We start from the raw sequence: 19,350 nt of genomic DNA on the forward strand, positions 1-19,350 counted from the left end.
GGACTCTCCTGGCCCCACTGCCACTCGCTCTGCCATCTTGGGCAAGGGGGCTTTTGTTTGCCCCCCTTACCTGACCCCTTTCCAAACCCCTGACCTCCAGGGTCTGCCCTCTGTTCTCACAACCTGGTGACCGCCCCCATCCCTCCTCCCCTGGATGCTGGTGGTCCCAGCAGCTCTATGTCCCTCCCCTGACCCCGCCAGCCCCACTCATACTGGGGTTTGACTCTGCTTCCCACCCTCTTGCCAGATAAAGCTGTGTGCCTTGTTGCTGATGAACAATATAATCCACAGGGTGGTTTATGAGATCCACCTGCAGAATAACCCTGAGAAGGAATTGAAGGAAGGATATGGGAGAGGGAGTCAGTCAAGGTCAGGGAAGATGCCCTCATTGATTCATTCACTCACTCACTTAATAAATGTGTGCACCGCAGATAAAAGCCCTGCCCTCACGGAGCTTACCTTCTAGGGAAGTCAGTCTCTACATTCCTGTGGCTATTTCCCTTGCATTTGCCTGGCTGTGTTCTAGAAACCTGGGTTCACTGCTGTAGCCGAGAAGCCTATACCCGTCACCCCTGTCTGTGGACAGAAGAGGGGTTGAGAGCCAGACGGCCTGGGTCCACGCTCTGGCTCCACCACTGCCTCGCAGGTTACTCAGCCTCTGTGCCTTGTTTGCCTCAGCTGTAAATGGAGGGAAGACAACCTCCTTTACAAGGTTATAAACACTCAATGAGCTGATTTAAAATGCTTTGATTGGTGGTTGTCATAAAACAAGTGCTCAAATACCAGCTACTATTCAAATATGAATTATCATAATCTATGAAATAAGGAGTAATAAACCATGCCCTACCTACCTCCCAAGGTGGCTGGGGGAGCCAGGAGGGCCGGTGAGAGACAGTAAATGTTCTTCCTACTCTTCCACACACTGTGAACACATGACCATTGGCCTCGTTCTCTTTGCAGGCCAGAGGAACCAAGTGAGCGGAGGTGAAATGGGTTAGGGACGGATGCAGCCAGGGATGGTGAGGGACGACCACTTGGGTGCCTCTGACACGTGGGTCCAGTGGAGGCTGGCATCCTCGAGGCTGATTCTGTGTGGCCAGGAAGGGACTCTGTGCTCCCAGTGTGAGGCCTGACATGGAGCTGGAGGCAGGGTGGGGAGCGGCCCTGTGGGGGCCCCGTAGCTGGCATCCACAGGCTGGCTGCCACCCGAAAGTGTTCTCTTATGGCCTGATGAAGGAAAGGCTGGACCTCAGCCCCGCTGCCTGTGTCCGCAGGTGGGCAGGACGGGCCCTTTCTGGAACTCTGCAGAGTGCGTCTCCTGGATGGGGTGCCTGGCAGCTACCTCTGCACAGGAAACTCCGGATCCCTGGGGGATGAGGTGCCATAGGGAACCCAGACTTCATGGACAGTGAGATTCTGGGAGGGTGGAGTCAGGGTAGCATGTTGCTTGAAGCCTAGGCAGAGGCGTGAATGTCTCCTCCCTGAGAACTCTGTCTGAGTGGATGGGCTGGTTTTAGGGCACTGTTTTTCCAGGTGGTGTGAAGGGGTGGAGGTATGCACCAGCCTCCTTCCTGCAGCCAGAACCCAGATCCTGGCTGGCTCCCCAGCCCACCCCGCTTCCTCGATTTTAGCATCCCTTAGTCAATGGCACCCCACTCCAGTACTCTTGCCTGGAGAATCCCAGGGACGGCAGAGCCTGGTGGGCTGCTGTCTGTGGGGTCGCACAGAGTTGGACACGACTGAAGCAACTTAGCAGCAGCAGGTTACTTACTTAACCTCTCAGCCTCAGGTCCTCGTTTGCAAAATGAAAAAAATTACGGTGACTTCCCAGCAGGATTCTTTGCTCATTAAATGAGCTGGAGGCACATAAAGTGCTCAGCATAACGTTTAGTGCATGGTAACCACCAACTCCTCACCAGTAAATCACAGCCACTTCTTTGCAAGGATGACAGGCGGGGGAGGGGGTGGAGCTCCATTCTGTTCTCAAACCAGAGCCAGGCCCAGGCTGTCTGCAGGATCCCCCTCTCCCATCGTTCTCTAGGGTGATGTAGAAAATGAAAATATTGTCTTGTGTGAATTTGGAAGCCAAGTTAAATCATCTTGTGCGTGAACAAGGTCCACCTTCTCCCAAGAAAGCAACTTCCCTAACCCTGGAGGACTAGACGATGTGTCTAATGGCTCCCCTCACCCAGGGATGACCTCAATCCTGGGTCAGCCTCTCTGTTCTGGGGGAGAGGGTCCCACCAGCCTGAGGGACCCTGCCCCTGACCTTAATCAGTGAGATGTTCCAACTGGAGCCACAGTGACCCATAGTGGGAACAGGGAGCAGGCTGCCCAAGTTCACATCCAGAACTTTGCTCCCTGAGCCTCGCTTTCCTCACCTGTCAGGTGATGCCTGGCAGATTCGGGGACGAGCCAGTCAGGGAATATGTATAAAAGCCCCAGCAAGAGGCATCTGACACACAGCAGCACTGAAATCCCGCTCTCTCTCCCAGCATGGGGATGGAGCCAAGCTGATCCCCAGGCCAGCTGCTTGGAAACCCTGGGCAGAGAAGCTTGGGGCGTCCAGGAGCAGAGAGAACAGGGAAGAGAGGGAGGTGAGGAGCCCAGCTGACTTGCAAGAGAAAGCCTAGAACCTGGCCCAGTTCTGCCAGTTAAGCTCTCAGCCTCTGTCTCCTGACCTGATCTGTGGGCGTAACTGCCGCCACTGGACTGTTGTAAGGGTGAGTGGCGCTTCTGGCCCTGGGGGCTTAGGGCTCTTTGGAATGCCCCCATTTGTCCGCCCCTCTCTGGGTGACCGTGGAGAGATAATGGGGGTGAAGAGGACAGTGCACAGGGCTGTGACTCCCTGATAACCCAGGACGGAGGCCCCAAAGGACACACCATCAGTGGGGTGAGGGGCAAGAAGCCAGCATTTCTGCTGCAAAGCTCCCAACAATAATGCCGTCTTCGGTTACCCTGTTTTGCCAGCTCTTACATGTGATGTCTCCTTGCTATTGTTGTTTAGTCGCTCGGTCGTGTCCAGCTCTTTTGCAACTCCATGGACTATAGCCCACCAGGCTCCTCTGTCCATGGGATTTCCCAGACAAGAATACTGGAGTGGGTTGCCATTTCCTTCTCCAGGGGAATCTTCCCGACCCAGGGATCGAATCTGTGTCTCCTGCAGGTGAATTCTTTACCACTGAGTCACCAGCACTTAACTAAATGGTTCCGGAGTCACATGTGGGCATGGCGGGTGGGGCTGTCCTGAGCATCCCAGGCTGTCTTACCTCTCTGGTCCCTGCCTACTTCATGCCAGCAGCATGGGACGGACAGGGATACTGTCCTCTCTTGAAGCTCTCCCCCTGGTGCCCAAACAGTGAGTGCCCAGCACATAGGAGGCTCCCACTCAGGCAGCACTGGCAAACATTCCCAGAGGGTGCTGCCTCCCCACCTGAGAACCCCTGTTGCAGTCACACCTTCAGTATCCCTGAAGTGTACTGGTCTTCCTGGGCCTAAGCTTCCCATGATCAGAAATGGATGCCTAACCAAGGGCAGTCCATTCTGGTGGAACTCATTATCCAACACATTCACAGCTGTCCCCTCCAGGACCTTGGCCCCTAGGTTAGCATATCATGAAGTCTAACAGCCAAGAGTGGAGCAGAGTGCAGAGGAACTGACCTGCAGAGGACAGTGGGCTGGTTGCCTCCCAGCCCTGAAGAGATAAGGTGTTAACACTGCCCGAGATTGTATTTACCTCTCTTTGTTTTGGCAGCCACCCTAATGTTTGTTGGTTTGGGGTCAGCTAAAACCCAAGGCCTTTTCCCTTTGACCCTTTGGGTCAGTCTCTTCTAACTCAAAGTATAAGACATGAAAAATTTAAAAGACAGCTGTATCATGTTAGTTTGGCCCCCTTTTTTTTTTAAAGCTAGATCTCAACTCAAAAAAAATTGATTATTTATTTATTTTGGCTCTGCTGGACCTTCTGTCTCTGTGCGGCCTTGTCTCGAGTTCCGGTGAGCAAGGGCGACTCTCTAGATGCGGTGCACGGGCTTCTCCTTGCAGTAACTTCTCTTGTTGAGGAGCGTGAGCTCTAGAGTTCTTGGGCTTCAGTAGCTGGGGCACGTGGGCTCAGTAGTTGGGGGTCCCGGGCTCTCGATCACAGGCTCAGTAGTTGTGGTACAAGGGCTTCATTGATCCGTGACACGTGGGATCGTCCCAGACCAGGGACTGAACCCGTGTCTCCTGCGTAGGTAGGCGGATTCTTCACCACTGAGCCAGCGGAGGAGCCCTGGGCCCATTTTTCCAGTCCAGATGGTGCCATTGCAGTGTCAGCTGTCTTCCCACCCCAGCCTTGTTCCAGGTTTGCATCTTTTGCAGATTAAACTGGTCAGCCATCTATGTCTTTGCTGTGCTATGGATTAAAAGATTCAAGGGGCCTGGCCTTTGGCATGATGATGGAGACCTCGATCCAGACTGATAATGATCAGTACTTCTTGGGGTTGTTTATCTGCCTTTATGTGGACCCGGATTAATCCCAGTCCATCCCTGCAATTTCTCTGTCTTCTCCACACGAATATCTTTGCACCCATCTGTTCAGCTGCCTGGCTGCTATCTGGATTGACTGCATTCCACCGAACTTCAAGGCTTTGCAGTCTCTTTGGAGTGGGAGATGCACTTAGCTGAGCATGACTTGCTCTGGTGAACCTGTGCTAGCAGCTTCCAGTGCCCACTGCTTCCTCTTTGAATCCGCCAAGTGCTCTGCTGTCTCCAGAGAGGAGTCAGCGAGAGTTCAGTTTGGAGTTTCTAGAGTCCACCCTTTCCTTTTGTGTGAGAAGGAGGTGGGGAGGCAACTTCTGACATCTCTCCTGTTCCTCCGAGACTCCACGGGGTTGACCAGGGGTGGGGTTCCAATGCTGTGATTTCCCGGTCAGTGTCGGCCATCTCGGGCTGTGTTTCCTGAGGACGGTGCTGCTCTCCTCACCCCCACCCCCCATAAGATGGGTATCTCAGATAGCAAAGACTGCAGCCAAAGGCGGCTGAGTGATCCTGCTTTCCTTGTCATCTGTTTACACCCCGGGCCCTGGGACGTTTCATTCTCCTGCTTAGAACATAGATGTCATGGCTTAGGAAACCTTTTGAGTTGACCTACAACCGGATGGACCAGTTGGCCTCTTTCCTATCTGAATGTCCTGGCGTAAAGCGCCCAGCCAGCTCCGCGGCACCCTCTTTCTACTTTGCAGAGAAATGAGCAGGAAATAGCAGGGTGGGTGGGGAGGGGGTAGGCAAGGCAGTGAGCCGTGTGGTTTGACAGCCTGTCAGATGAGCGTGTCATCATGGAAAATTCTTGACAAAGTCTGCAGATCCACTTACACTGGCCTCTGCCGCTGCAAACGGCACACTCCTTCAGGACAACCCACCCTTCCCTCTCTTCTCATGCCATGGGTAGAACTCCAGTTTTTCTGTCTCCTTCCTACTCCCATGCTTGTCTCTGTCTTTCCTCGGTCCTAGGCTTGATTTCTAGGGGGAATTTGTCACGTTCCTGGTTTCTGGGCTGGATGGTCCATCCCAGGCCTCTCCCTGGGGGCAGGGCCAGGACCCCAGATCTTGGCACTTTCTTGGAGCCGCCTCGTGAGGTCCCGGCCCCCACTGATGGTGGGTGGAGTGAATGGAGGCAACCCTCAAGGATGGGGTGGAGGCCAGGTGGACAGGTTTGGCAGCTGTCTGTGTTCCTGGAATAGATAATAAAGGCCTCTCCCTGGGCCTCCCAGTGGACCTCCCCAGGCGACTTCTCACCTGCTCTCCAAAGTGGCCAGGAGCTTCTTGGGAACTCATATGATGGTTTTGAGTCAGCCTGAAAAGTACACACCACCTTAATGACCAGGCCAGCTGATGGGTCCACCCCCGGAACATGGGTCCGCAAGCTTCTGAGCTGACCTTAGCCAGTGCCCTGACAATGGGGGGCGGGGTGTGAAGGGCCAATCCCGAAGTCGAGCACTTCTCTGGAGGTCCTTCTGTCTTTTCTATATCATGTCTGCCTTCTTTCAGAGGCATAAAGTCTGGCGCGGTTCTCAAAGTGTGGTCCTGGGGCCATAACGTCAGCATCACCTGGAAACTTGTTAGAAAGGCACGTTCTCTTGACATCTTCCAGATCTACTGAATTCAGTTTACCGGGATTCATAGTCTTCCCAGCTGTGTGTCCTTGGGCAAATCACTTGACCTCTCTGATCCTGTATAAAATATTTCATCTCCTATAAATTGAAGACAATAATTGCCACTTTCCTATTGTGATGATTTAATAAGAATACTTATAAGGAGGTTCATAAAGTGTGACCTCCTCTCTGATCTTCACTGTATATCTCCTTTTAGATAGTATCTGATGCTGCAGGACAGGGCGTGGCCATCACAGGGAACCAGACCTTCAACAACTGGAACTGGCCCAACGCAATGATTTTTGCAGCCACAGTCATCACCACCATCGGTAAGCCTTCTGAGATCTTCAGGATACCCTCTTCCATGCCCCAGGTCTGGTCACATGACCTCGTCGGGGTTAAAATCGGGCCAGTTGCACGCTGTCCTTTTGACACACCCCTGGAGAATCAGTAAGTGCTTGGTGACTGGCCATGCGTGGGAGACTGTTTTCTTCCAGAAGTCCTGACCTGGGCTCTTGGAGTAGAAACAACACAGCAGAGCCAGAGCCATGCGGGAGGTCAAGCAGGTTTAGTCACTGCATAAGCCCCAGCCCCTGCTTTCTCACCGATCTGGGTGTCTGCTCTAGTTATCTATGACTGATAACCAACCATCCCAGAAGTTAGAGGTTTAGAATGTAACTTATTCCCTGGTGGCTCAGACAGTAAAGCATCTGCCTGCAATGCCGGAAACCTGGATCAGGATCCCTGGAGAAGGGAACGGAACGGCTCCTCCAGTATTCGGGCCTGGAGAATTCTGTGGACAGAGAAGCCGGGCGGGCTACAGTCCGTGTGGTCTCAGAGAGTCGGACACAACTGAGTGACTTTCACTTTCACTTTCTTGCTATGGTTCCATCCCTGGTCAGGGAAGATCCCACATGCCCGGGGCAGCTAAGCCCATGCATCACAACTACTGAGCCTGTGCTCCACAAAAAGAGAAACATCGCAATGAGCAGCCTGCGCACCGCACCTAGAGAGTAGCCCCTGCTCTCCGCACTAGAGAAAGCCCGTGCACAGCAACAAAGACCCAGCACAGTCAAAAATAATTTTTTTTTTAAAGAAAAGAAATGAATGGCCGTCTTCGGAGACCATCTACTACGGTGCTTCTGGAGTGTCTACCCAGGGAAGCTGTTGACTTGTGCCTTCCAATTTGCACAAGGGTACCATGCAGACTAGGACAGGACTTACTAACAGGGGAGGCTTAGTCCGCCTTCAGGGAGCTCCCAGGCTGGTGGAGAAGGCGTAGCCCATACCGTCATTTGCTGTGGATGATCAAGATCATAGCATGGTCAAGGAAAATTTCATTTCTTAGGTATTGACATTAGATCAGTGTCAAGTGATCTTTGAGAATGGGCTTTCCTCCAGCTGTGTGTGTGGGGTGGGTGGGGTGGAGGTGGGGGCCACCCTGAGTCTGGGTCCATCCTGTGGCCCTGTTGGCCTCACTCTCTTCTTCTTCCTCAGGTTACGGCAACGTGGCCCCCAAGACTCCCGCCGGGCGCCTCTTCTGTGTCTTTTACGGCCTCTTTGGGGTGCCGCTCTGTCTGACGTGGATCAGTGCCCTGGGCAAGTTCTTTGGGGGACGCGCCAAGAGGTTGGGCCAGTTCCTCACCAAGAGAGGCGTGAGCCTGGTATGTCCCCATCCCTGGGTCCTGGGCAGAGGTGGGAAGGACCCTGGCAAGTGACTGTGGCTAGGGTGGGAAGGATCCCTGGGTCCCGATACGGAAGTGTCGGGACAGATGGCAAGCGAGCCGTTTCAGAGCCCCCTGCCCTCCCAGGCGAGGCTGGGAACGCCACTAATCCCCCTCCTTCCTTGGCAGTGAGCCTCCTCGCAGGCCCGGCGCCCAGCTGGCCTCCCTTCTGGTTACCTCCTCAGCGCACTCTGGGTGCTCTGCTGGGTTCCCCCGGTCTCCCCACTGCACGTTGTCTGACTTGGTCTCCCTGCCCATCCCTCAGCGCAAGGCGCAGATCACGTGCACAGCCATCTTCATCCTGTGGGGAGTGCTGGTCCACCTGGTGATCCCGCCCTTCGTGTTCATGGTGACGGAGGAGTGGGACTACATCGAGGGCCTCTACTACTCCTTCATCACCATCTCCACCATTGGCTTCGGCGACTTCGTGGCCGGTGAGTCCTGCCCCTTGCCTCTGTCTCCCTGCCCTCTCTTCCTCTGCTTCTCCTCCAGTTTCAGCTCAGCTGACCATGACCGGGGGCCCCGGTAGGCGTCCAGTGTCCTGGGTCTCCATCCAGTGGGGTCCTGACCCAGCCCTGCCGCTTATAGGAGGAAACCAAGACAGAGAATCATTGCAGGCATTTTCCCTTTTCCTTTCTTGCATGTGTGCTGAGTTGCTTCAGTCTTATCTGACTCTGTGACCCTGTGGACTGTAGCGCGCCTGGCTCCCTCTGTCCATGGGATTCTCCAGGCAAGAATACTGGACTGGTTGCCATGCCCTCCTCCAGGGGATCTTCCCGACCCAGGGATGGAACCCAAGTCTTAATGTCTCCTGCACTGGCAGGCGGGTTCTTTACCACTAGCGCCACCTGGGAAGGCCCTTTGCTTTCTTAGAAGGTGGCTTTTCTCTCCTCTCTTTGTGTTTTGCTTCTGGTCTCTTCCTTTCTTCTCCCCCGTTGTCTGAACTTAGAGGCTTAGGTGCACTATGGGCTAGAGACAGGACCTGGGGGCTGAGTCAGGGGCTGCTCCACATCACAGCTGCCTCCTTCCATCGCTCACAGGTGATGAGGGCGCTGTTGGACACTTGACTCAGAGGCCAGAAACTTGGCTCTTGCCACGGGCAGCTTAAAAGACAAGAAAGGCCTCCTCCCAAGCTGCCCCGCTCCCTCTGGCCCGGACTCTCCCTCCCACCCCTCCCCTCCTTAATCCAGGCGACGATAAGATTCTTTGGCCCCTTTGTCAGCCACTTATGTCCTTGTGCCTGTGGGCTGCACAACATCTTGATTCTTAATCTTCCTGAAAAAGCCCCGTTCGCCTTTACTGAGTCCGTATTTGCTTGCCCTTGCTTGCCCGGTGCCTGCTGCCCCGGCCGCTGACCCCTACCTCTGACCCAGGACCTCTGATCTCTCCCCGCCCCCTTCCTTGGAAGCAGGGACAGGTCACTGCCCTCCCGCCCCATTGTAAATGGAGACTTGGAATGCTGGGACTGGGCGGCTGAGTGGGTGTGAGAAGCAAGGAAGGCCTGAACGCTGCACTGACACCAGCAGATCTGAGCCTGCTGCCCTGGGAGATAAATTTAGACGGAGGCACAATCTTGTCTTTGTCTGGCTGATGCGGCCCAGAGCAGGCTAAGGAGAAGCCTTTGCATTAGGGAAGCACAGAAAAATGTTTTAATTATACTTTCTTAGCTCCAGCAAGATGCCAGACCCCTGCCTCAGTTTCCCTATCTGTAAAATTGGTTTAAAAAAAAAAAAGGAATAGCGCCCACCAATCACAGGGTGTTAAACAATCAGATGAGTTGCTCTGCACGTGTGCAGAGGGTAGGGCCCTGGTTATCATCATAACCTGCTTATGACTAGAGCCCTAAGCAAGATCAACAGCACCTCCTGTCTGCTGGGGAGATAGCCCCTTGCCTTCAGACCCCCTCCAGTCTGATGTGGGGCTTATAGTCCTTGCCCTAAGGGAGCCCCATTCTAGAAATGGCCCCCTTCCTGCAGTTAACTTGTACAAGTTACTCCCAGTCTCAGGGCGGGAAGGGGGACATAGGATAGATAATAATACGGATCAACATGCCTGGAAATGTAAGGTGAGATCTCCACGATCCTGGAGGGTAGGGGAGTGGCCAGAGCTGTGCGGGGTAACCGGGGAGGGCTCCCTGGGGCAGGTGTCTGGAGCCTGGCCTCGAAGGAGAGGGCACGGAGAGGGCAGAGCCCTACAGGCCACAGGAGGAGGAGGGTAGAAACAGGAAGCCAGGAGGCCAACCAGACATCAGCGGAAGGACAGTCAAGACTGTCCAGAATATTCTTGCCAGGACCTGTGCTCTTGGACATCCCAGGCCGCTCCGCCAGCCTCACTTATGCTAAATGAGTGAGTCCATGCCCAGCAGGAGGATGCCAGCTGCCCTCTCACTTAATTCCTATCTAGGTTTTAATGGAACTGTAACACATACACCCAAAGAGTACACAAAACAGTGTTGTGAATCAGTGTGTTGGTGAATCATTGCAAGGCCAAGGTTCATGGCTTAGTTCCTGAGCTGGGTGCTGGCTTGTCTCCACCCTTCCCCCAAGCCCCTCCCCCTCGAGCCTCCCGCACCCCAGGGAGCCACTCTCCTGACTTCGGGTCTGGGACAGGCACACGGTGGCCAGGCCAAGGTCCTTCGGGGTGACGGGGTGTTGGTGTCCCGCACAGACATCCTTTCTTTTTCCTGGTGTGTCCCCATCCCTACTCTGTGTTCTCGAGCCGCGTCCGCTCTCGGGTGACATGGCTTTGGCCCCCTGTGTGTCTCCGGGTCCCCGCTGGCCCTCTCCTGATCCTCTGGGCTTCCTGACCCGCCCGTAGGTGTGAACCCCAGCGCCAACTACCACGCCCTGTACCGCTACTTCGTGGAGCTCTGGATCTACCTGGGACTGGCCTGGCTGTCGCTGTTTGTCAACTGGAAGGTGAGCATGTTCGTGGAGGTGCATAAGGCCATTAAGAAGCGGCGTCGGCGGCGAAAAGAGTCCTTCGAGAGCTCCCCACACTCCAGGAAGGCCCTGCAGGTGGCGAGCGGTGCGGCGTCCAAGGACGTCAACATCTTCAGCTTCCTGTCCAAAAAGGAGGAGACTTACAATGACCTCATCAAGCAGATCGGGAAGAAGGCTATGAAGACAGGCGGCGGTGGGGAGCGGGGCCCGGGGCCGGGGCCCCCCAGGGGTGGGCTGCCAGCCCTGCCCGCCTCCCTGACCCCCCTGGTGGTCTACTCCAAGAGCCAGGTGCCCAGCTTGGAAGAGGTGTCCCAGACGCTGCGGAGCAAAGGACACGTGTCGCGGCCCAGTGGAGAGGAGGCCGGGGCTGGACCCCCCGAGGAGGGCTCCCCCACCTCCGAGGTGTTCATTAACCAGCTGGACCGCATCAGCGAGGAGGGTGAGCCATGGGATGCCCAGGACTACCACCCACTGATCTTCCAGAATGCCGACATCACTTTTGCGAATGAGGAGGCTGGCCTGTTGGACGAGGACACCTCCAAGTCCTCGCTGGAGGACAACCTGGCCGGCGAGGAGAGGCCCCAGGAGGGGGCCACAGCCGAGGCGCCCCTGAACCTGGGCGAGTTCCCCTCCTCGGACGAGTCCACCTTCACCAGCACAGAGTCGGAGCTCTCCGTGCCTTACGAACAGCTGATGAACGAATATAATAAGGCAAAGTGCCCCGAAGGCACGTGAGGTGGGGCCGGCTCCCCACCCCGCTTCCAAGGCTTCTATTCTCAACCTGGGGCATTCTGCCATGGCTGGGACCCTGGCCCCTGGTGGGGGGGCGCAGCCCTGGAACTGGGAGTGGGGGGCCAGGGGCCGCCCTCACCTTCATCCCCTGCAGCTAGATGCCACAGGTCAGACATGGCGCCCAGGACAGGCCTCTGTTACCCAGCAGAATGGGTGCCCTGGTAGCAGGAGGCATCTGTCCCGAGCGTGGCTGGCATATCTGATGGTTCACAGACACGTGGGCTGGCAGGGCCGCTCCTGGCAAGGCTTGCATCCACGGGGGTCATTGTCCTGTCGTTCGGTTAAGACTGTCGCACGGCTGTCTTAGGTCGGGGGCCTTGGCCATGTGAATTCACCAGTATTAACGGGCTCCTGTGTGCCTGGCACCGAGAGAGTGAGAGTGGTGTGAGAACCTGGGGTGGGGGACTGGGCACTTTAGCACCTCAGGGCCCTGCCTGGGGTTCATGTTTAACCGTCCCCCAGTCCCACCTCGTCAGCCTGGCTGGCACCCCCTGCTGCAAACCTCAGGAGGGAAGAGTCTTCCTAGGGAAGGGGGTGGGGAGCTAACAAGGCAGATGCTGAAACACTCCTGATAACAGGGCAAGTCCCAAGCATGGCCCACGGTCCCACTTGTGGACTTAGTGGGACGGAGCCCAGCCCAGCGCCCTGTTCCCTCAGTCACCCTTCGGCCAAGCAACAGCAGGCAGCCGAAAGCAGTAAAGAGAGGCTGGGGCTCCAGGAGTTGCAGGAGTGGGCTTATTCTGCCCCGGCCCCTGCCCCGCTGGCTCCTCATTCCCTGTTCCCTGAGAAGAAGGGCCTCGCCTCTCCCCGGATCGCTCTTGGCTCGCAAGTGGGGAACGGCTAGATATGTGAATCCAGCTCCTCCCTCCAGCTGCTGCGTGTGTATGCATGCGTGTGCGTGCATGTGTGTGTGAGACAAAGAAAAGGATTTGCGATGGGGGGAGCAAAACGATAATGTGAAACTGTATACAGACTGTTTCTGGCGAGGGACTGGCAGCATTCTTGGTTCTCCGAGATACGCACCCTAGAGCCAGCCGCCTCTGCCCTGCATGTTTCATTTTGTTCTTTTGTTAAATGAACTGCTGTTTTTTTAATACCTGACATCTCTTGTTGGCTTCAGAGCCAGAGCGGGGAGGAAAGGTGAAAGAGTGGGGTCCCAAGGATCGGGATGTCTGGTGTTCGCTCTCCTACCCTTCAACCCAATTGGACCTTTCTCGGTGACCTCAGCCAAGGTCATGGTGTCAGAATAGGGGGAGGGCATTGGTCGCAGGCGACTGCATGCTGGGTGTCACCCGAACACCCCCTCTGCCCCTCAGGCCCCTCTCCAGTGGTGTGGGGCCAGAGAGGGCCGGAACCCTGCCCACCCGCAGCAGTGAAGGTGATGGGCGTGGGTATCCACACCCCACTCGCCCCTCGCCCAGGGGTGTGCTGGCCTGGCATTGGGGTGGGAAGGAGCGGCCTTCTGTCTTTCTGTGAAATGTTTTAACGAGTTCGTCTTAGTGTCCTGACCCCACTTGGCTGGGGTGTCACTGGCTGTCCTGGAATCACACACACTGTATACATACTGGAAATGATGTAAAATGTAATTTATTTTAACATTTTTACAATAAAATGTGAGATGGACAAGCCAGCCTGGTGTGTGCTGCGGGGACAAGGTGGGGGGCAGTCCGGGAGGGACCGGGACAGGGGGCACTAAGGGCAGCCTGGAGGTCAAGGGGAGAACTGGAGTAGTCAGGAAGGGAGCAAATTAATCAAAGAGATGGGGAGGTGGAGAAGGGGCAGGCCTCGTGGAGGAGGTGACAGCTGACAGGTCCAAATGAGGACGGGGAAGAGCCTCTCAGAAGGGGTCCAAGAACCAGGAAGGAGTCAGGAACCAGGGGAGAGGAATAGGGGGACTGTGGCTGGCTGGTGTCACCGGTCTGCCAGGCCCTGTTGTACACACTTTACACAACAGTCCCGTGAGGTAGGGATTACATCCCCATTTTACAGGCAAGGAAATGGGCCCAGGAGGTGACTTGGGCAAACCTGCATAGATGGTGAGCCTGGGTTCAAACCCATGCAGCCCCCAGGACCAGAAGAGAGCAATCACCTGCTTTGTCATTGCTTGTCTGGCGTCCCCTGAAAGGGTGTCCAGGTAGGGAAACTCAGGAAGGACCCTGGAGACCAGGCCTTCTGAGGTCAGAAGGACAGGCTCAGCTGGGCCCATCTGCATCCTTTAAGACAGGGGTCCCCACCCTCTGGAATCTGATGTCTGATGATCTGAGTTGATGTAAGAATAATAATAGAAATAAAGTGCACGATATATGTAATACACTTGAATCATCCCCAAACCATCCCGCCTCCCCCGGGTCCATGGAAAAATTGTCTCCCATGCTCATGGTGTCAACAAGGTTAGAGACCGCTGCTTTAAGGAGGAGGATTTGCAGACTTTGTGGTCTCAGTGGTTTTGAGACTGGTCCCCTTCCCACACTGCACAGGACATTCATTAGAAGTTTGAATCTGTTGGGAAAAATGGAAAGTTCTGTGATTTCAGGAGTGAAGTGCATTTTTCATGAGGGTGTGACTGTGTTTATAGAGGATCATATGTCTTTAAAATATCAGCGGGTTCTGCAAGGACTTGATACCATCCATCCCTTTGCCAAAGCATCTCTCCACCTCCCTGCCTCCCTCCCTCTCCCTCCCTCTCTCTCTCTCACACACACACACACCCACCCACCCAAACTTCTCTGGTTTGCTATAGGCCCTTACAGCCTCAACATATTAGAAAAACCCAAACAAACTTTCTGGCCAACCCAGTGACAGTTTTATTTACTACCTTAGCACGTGGCCATCTCACAAAGCTCCCCCACCCGCAACCCAAGTGGCTCCAAGCACTCCCATTGCACAGGGCTTTTAGCCCCCTTTGCAGTGAAGGACACAAAGGCTCTCAGAGTATGACTTGACCAGTCACAGTTTTGTACAGTTGCTAACAGATAGAAGGAGCGGAGTTCTGGTCTCGGGCCACTGTGACTTGTCGAGATGAGTCAAGAGCTTTCTGAGTGGAGCTTTCTAGCAACAGGAAGTGGGGGACAGCAGCTGGAGCCGAGGGTGGGGCCCAGGAGGGATTCCTGAAGCATCAAGGGCCGAGGAGGGGTACCCTGTGTGGAGGAGGGGTGCGCCTACACATCTGCCATTGTGCCCATGAACTCCTGGGGGATAGCAGGCGGAGCACGTGGTTTAGAAGCTGAGAGGATCCTGGGAGGGAAATCCCCCTCTTAACACTGCATCCATAACCCGAGCAGGATTATGGGGGTGGATTGTCAAACCCTCAGAGTTTTATGGGTTCTGGAGCAGACATGCCCACTCCCAGCGGTCCTCCAGGCCTGGATCTTCCCCTACCCCCTCCCAAAAGCCTTCCCACCCTAGTTCTGAGCCAGCACCCCACTGTCCAGCAGCAACACCTGGACTCTCTATTCATTCCATTAGAAGGAATTCTATTCATTCCTCCAACTAGTGCTCACTGAACACCCATCCTGGACCACACCCATCCTGGACCAGGCTGTGTCCCGGGCACCTGGAAAACTCCAGCGTGTAACATGAACAGAAATCCCATTCGTGGAGCCTACTGTCGAGTTCCCCTTGCTCTCATTTCTGGCTGTTTTTCATGGTCTGTGCTTGGTATTTCTGTCCTCTCCATACCCCCAAGACTCTTAAAATCTTGTCTCTTCTATCATATATCTTTCAGTCCTCACAATAAGTAGTAGTACAATTAACCTCATTTTACAAATGAGGAGACTGAGGCAAATACAGGATTTTTCACAAATTCAAGCAATTATTGTGCATGTGTGTGCTAAGTCGCTTCAGTCGTGTTCGACTCTTTGCAACCCAATGGACCATAGCCCACCAGGCTCCCTCTGTCCATGGGATTTTCCAGGCAAGAATATTGGAGTGGGTTGCCATTTCCTCCTCCAGGGGATCTCTTCTACCCAGGGATCGAACCCACGTCTCCTGCATTGGCAGGCAGATTCTTTACCACTAGCACCACCTGGGACCCCCAAATAACTATTAAATGGCAGCAAAACAGCTTCCCTGACTTGCGTTTCCACTCTTCATTCTACCCTTCAGAAAGTTCCTAATCTGCTAGGGAAGACATCTCTAGAAAACAGAGATGGACGGAGAAGACAGTTCCTGCTCTCAAAGATCCTGCCACCTAAGTGGGAGAGGCGCTCAGAAATAGGAAACAAGCACAAACTCTGGATCCCAGCTGGGCCTCTGGCTCCTGTGTGACCCTGGAGGAGTCACTTAGCTCCGTGCCAGCACCGAGGAAAAGAAATTGGGATGTTTGGGTTTCACCCACTTAGTGGAAAGGGTATTCTCAGCCTCGATTGCATGGAAGCTTTCTGGAACCTGGGGCAGAGGCAGGGGGAGGAAGGAGGCAGGCTGGGCTGGGCCACTCCGGGTGGGTCTCCAGGAATGGCTGCCTCTCCCCAGGGACCCCTGAGGCTTGGGCTCAGCCCTGCCTATCAATTGTCCATCCTGGAAATAACAGGTCCCCAGTTTTCAGATTCACACACAGTTGGTCCAGGAGTCAGATGCCAGCTTGTGTCTATATAATGCAGTGAGAGAGCCTCCCAAAACCTTTGCCCCTTCTCTCCATCCTGGCCACCACCTAGGCCACTACTGCCCCTCACCTGGACCTCCTCAGCAGCATGGGGCCTGACCCCTGGTTGAGCGCCACAGAGCCCTTGTCTATTGAATGAATGAGCCCCCTTATCTGGTCTCCTCTCCCTGGCCATTGCTTCAACCAGCAGGCTGGAGCCAGACTCAAATCTGACCCCTTGTAGCTCCTGCTTCATTTTTCCTTTTTTTTGGACTGCACCACACAGCATGTGGGATCTTAGTTCCCTGACCCGGAACCGAACCCATGCCCCCTGCATTGGAAACCAATCCTGGAGTCTTAACCACTGGACCAGGAGGAAAGTCCCTATCTCCAGCTTTAAACCCCTCGGGGCTCCCATTGCCCTTCCTGGCACCGCCTCCCTCTCCAGTTTCACCTGTCCCCGTCCATGTCTCTGGGCCTCAGACATAGCGAAATTTCTCAAAGGAGCCAGGCCACCCTGTTTAACCCTGCCACGTCCTCCATGTTTGTTGTTCAGTTGTGTCTAACTTTTTGCAACCCCACGGACTGTAGCCCGCCAGCCTCCTCTGTCCATGGCATTCTCCAGGCGTGGCAACCCATTCCAGTATTCTTGCCTGGAGGATCCCATGGACAGAGAAGCCTGGCAGGCTATAGTCCACAGGGTCATACAGAGTCGGACACAACTGAAACGACTTAGCACTAACAGTCCTCTGTTTGGGGTGCCCTTCATCTCTCAGGGATGCGTTCTAAGACTTATGGGATTAAAGGTAGATCTCAGCTTCTCCCAGAAGAGTTCCACGGTTACTGGCCCCCACCCCCGCCCCCTCCGCTCTTGGATCCTGGATCAGATGTCCCTCCCCTGAGCCCAGGGCCCCTCCTTCAGCAAGCTGGCTGCTTCAATGCTGTTCAAACTGCCTGTCTCCTGTTCTGCAGACTCCAAGAGATGAAGGAGTGGCTTGTTCACCTTGGATCCAAACCACAAGCTGACCTGCATGGAAAAGGGCTCAGCTTTTCGGTGTTTACTGAGTGGAGAGTGAGGGAACCAGAATCCTGGACCCTCCCATTGTTAACAGTCCCTCTTTTCCCCGGCCAGAGGCCAAATCAGGAGGTGAGGCTGATTCCACGAGGGCGAGCCCCTGCAAAGCTGGGTGGATGAACCTGAGGGACCTTGTCACAAGCTCTGTTGGCCTGGTGAGTCACCTAATTGTGCCGTCACCTGAATCTGGTAGGCAGGCCAGGGACGCACTCCCTACTTCTTCACACTCCAGGAAGCCCCTCTGTCTACACCCCCTTTCCCGACCCCCAACACCGCTCTGTCCTCACCTCTCATCACCTCCAAGGCGGTGGTGCCCCTTCTGCTCAGCACTCCCTGAAGACGGGGCCTGGGCAGCCCAGCCAGCAGCCCCCGGATCCCCGTGCTTGCCTCGGGAATACCTCTGCTCACGCTGACCCCTCACCTTGGTTTCAGGGCTGCCTAGTTGACAAAGCCCTTTCACTTCCATTCCTGTGGGATTACTCAACAGCCCAGGAGCCAGGTGTAGTATTTTATAGCTCAATTTAAGGTGTTTTGTTTTTTTTTTTTTCACATGAGGAAATTTATTGTTTGGATTTGGTTGTCCAGGAGAGCAAGGCCTAAGAACAGAACTGGAAGATGTTGGAAGAAGTAGCAGAGCAGGAGAGGGAGATGAAGATGGGAAGGGGCACAGGGCAGGCCTTCCGTGGTGGTCCAGGGAGTTCACCCGCCAGTGCAGCAGGGGACACCGGTTCACCACCTGCTCTGAGAAGATCCCGCGTGCCTCTGGGCAACTAAGCCCATGCACCAAAGCTACCAAACCTGTGCACCCTTGAACCTCCCAAACAAGAGAAGCCATTGCAATGAAAAGGCCGTGTACCACACCAGAAGTAGGCTGTGTGCTGCAGCAAAGACCCAGCGCACCCAAAACTAAATTTAAAAAAAAACTTTTTTTAAAGAGCACAAGATAAGGGGGCATGGTTGAGCTAGTCTCACTGCAGGCAGTTGGGGCTGGATCCTGCTGGGACCCCCACCCCCCCGAAGAGCTTGTCCTATACACCTCAGAATTGTCCCTCTAAAGGACCAGAGACCTGTGTTTATCCACCAGTTCCCAACCTTGTTGGTTATGAATGGCCCCAAAGACCTAAGTAAATGTAAAAGCTTTTGCAGGACGAAGGAAACTATAAGCAAGGTGAAAAGACAACCCTCAGAGTGGGAGGAAATAATAGCAAACAAAATAACATGACAAAGAGTTAATCCCCAAAATATACAAGCAATTCATGCAACTCAATACCAGAAAAACAAACAACCCAACTGAAAAGTGGGCAGAAGATCTAAACAGACATTTCTCCGAAGAAGACATATAGATGGCTAATAAAAACATGAAAAGATGCTCAACAAGGCTCATTGTGAGAGAAATGCAAGTCAAAACTACAAGGAGGTATGGTCTCACACCCGGCAGCATGGCTATCCTTAAAAAGTCCACAAACAGTAAATGCTGGAGAGGGTATGGATGAAAAGGAATACTCTTACACTGTTGATGGGAATGCAAACTGATACAACCACCATGCAGAGTCTTTAAAAAAAAACTAGGAGTAAAACTGCCATACGATCTAGCAAACCCACTACTGGGCATACACCCTGGGCAAACCACAATTGAAAAAGACACGTGTACCCCAGCGTTCACTGAAGCACCGTTTACAATAGCTAGGACACGGAAGCAACCTAGATGTCCATCAGGAGATGAATGGATAAAGCAGTTGTGGTACATACATACAATGCAATATCACTGAGCCATAAAAAGGAACACATGTGAGTCAGTTCTAATGAGGTGGATGAACCTAGAGCCTACTATACAGAGTGAAGTAAGTCAGGAAAAGAAAGACAAATATCATATATTAGTGCATATATATGGAATCTAGAAAGATAGTACCAACGATCCTATGTACAGGGCAGCAAAGAGACACAGACATGAAGAACAGACTTTTGGACACAGTGGAAGAAGGAGAGGGTGGGATGATTTGAGAGAAGAGCCTCGAAACATATATATTACCATATGTAAAATAGTCAGTGGGAGTTTGATGTATGACACAGGGACCCCCAAAGTGACAACCTGGAGGGATTGGGTGGG

The 19,350-nt window shown here is 54.1% G+C and overlaps 1 protein-coding gene across 1 annotated transcript in view; it reads left to right on the plus strand.

Moving 5' to 3' along the window:
• KCNK5 (potassium two pore domain channel subfamily K member 5) overlaps positions 1-13,207 on the plus strand; it is a 40,418-nt gene extending 27,211 nt beyond the window's left edge. The window contains exons 2-5 of the mRNA XM_005896422.2: positions 6,349-6,460; positions 7,629-7,795; positions 8,121-8,289; positions 10,673-13,207. Coding sequence (XP_005896484.1) covers positions 6,349-6,460; positions 7,629-7,795; positions 8,121-8,289; positions 10,673-11,532 — 1,308 coding nt within the window. The 3' untranslated portion in view covers positions 11,533-13,207. The remainder of the gene's footprint in view (positions 1-6,348; positions 6,461-7,628; positions 7,796-8,120; positions 8,290-10,672) is intronic.
• The last annotated feature ends 6,143 nt before the right edge of the window (positions 13,208-19,350 follow it).

Source organism: Bos mutus, chromosome 23 (assembly GCF_027580195.1).
Source record: "Bos mutus isolate GX-2022 chromosome 23, NWIPB_WYAK_1.1, whole genome shotgun sequence".
In the NCBI taxonomy this organism is placed as follows: domain Eukaryota; kingdom Metazoa; phylum Chordata; class Mammalia; order Artiodactyla; family Bovidae; genus Bos; species Bos mutus.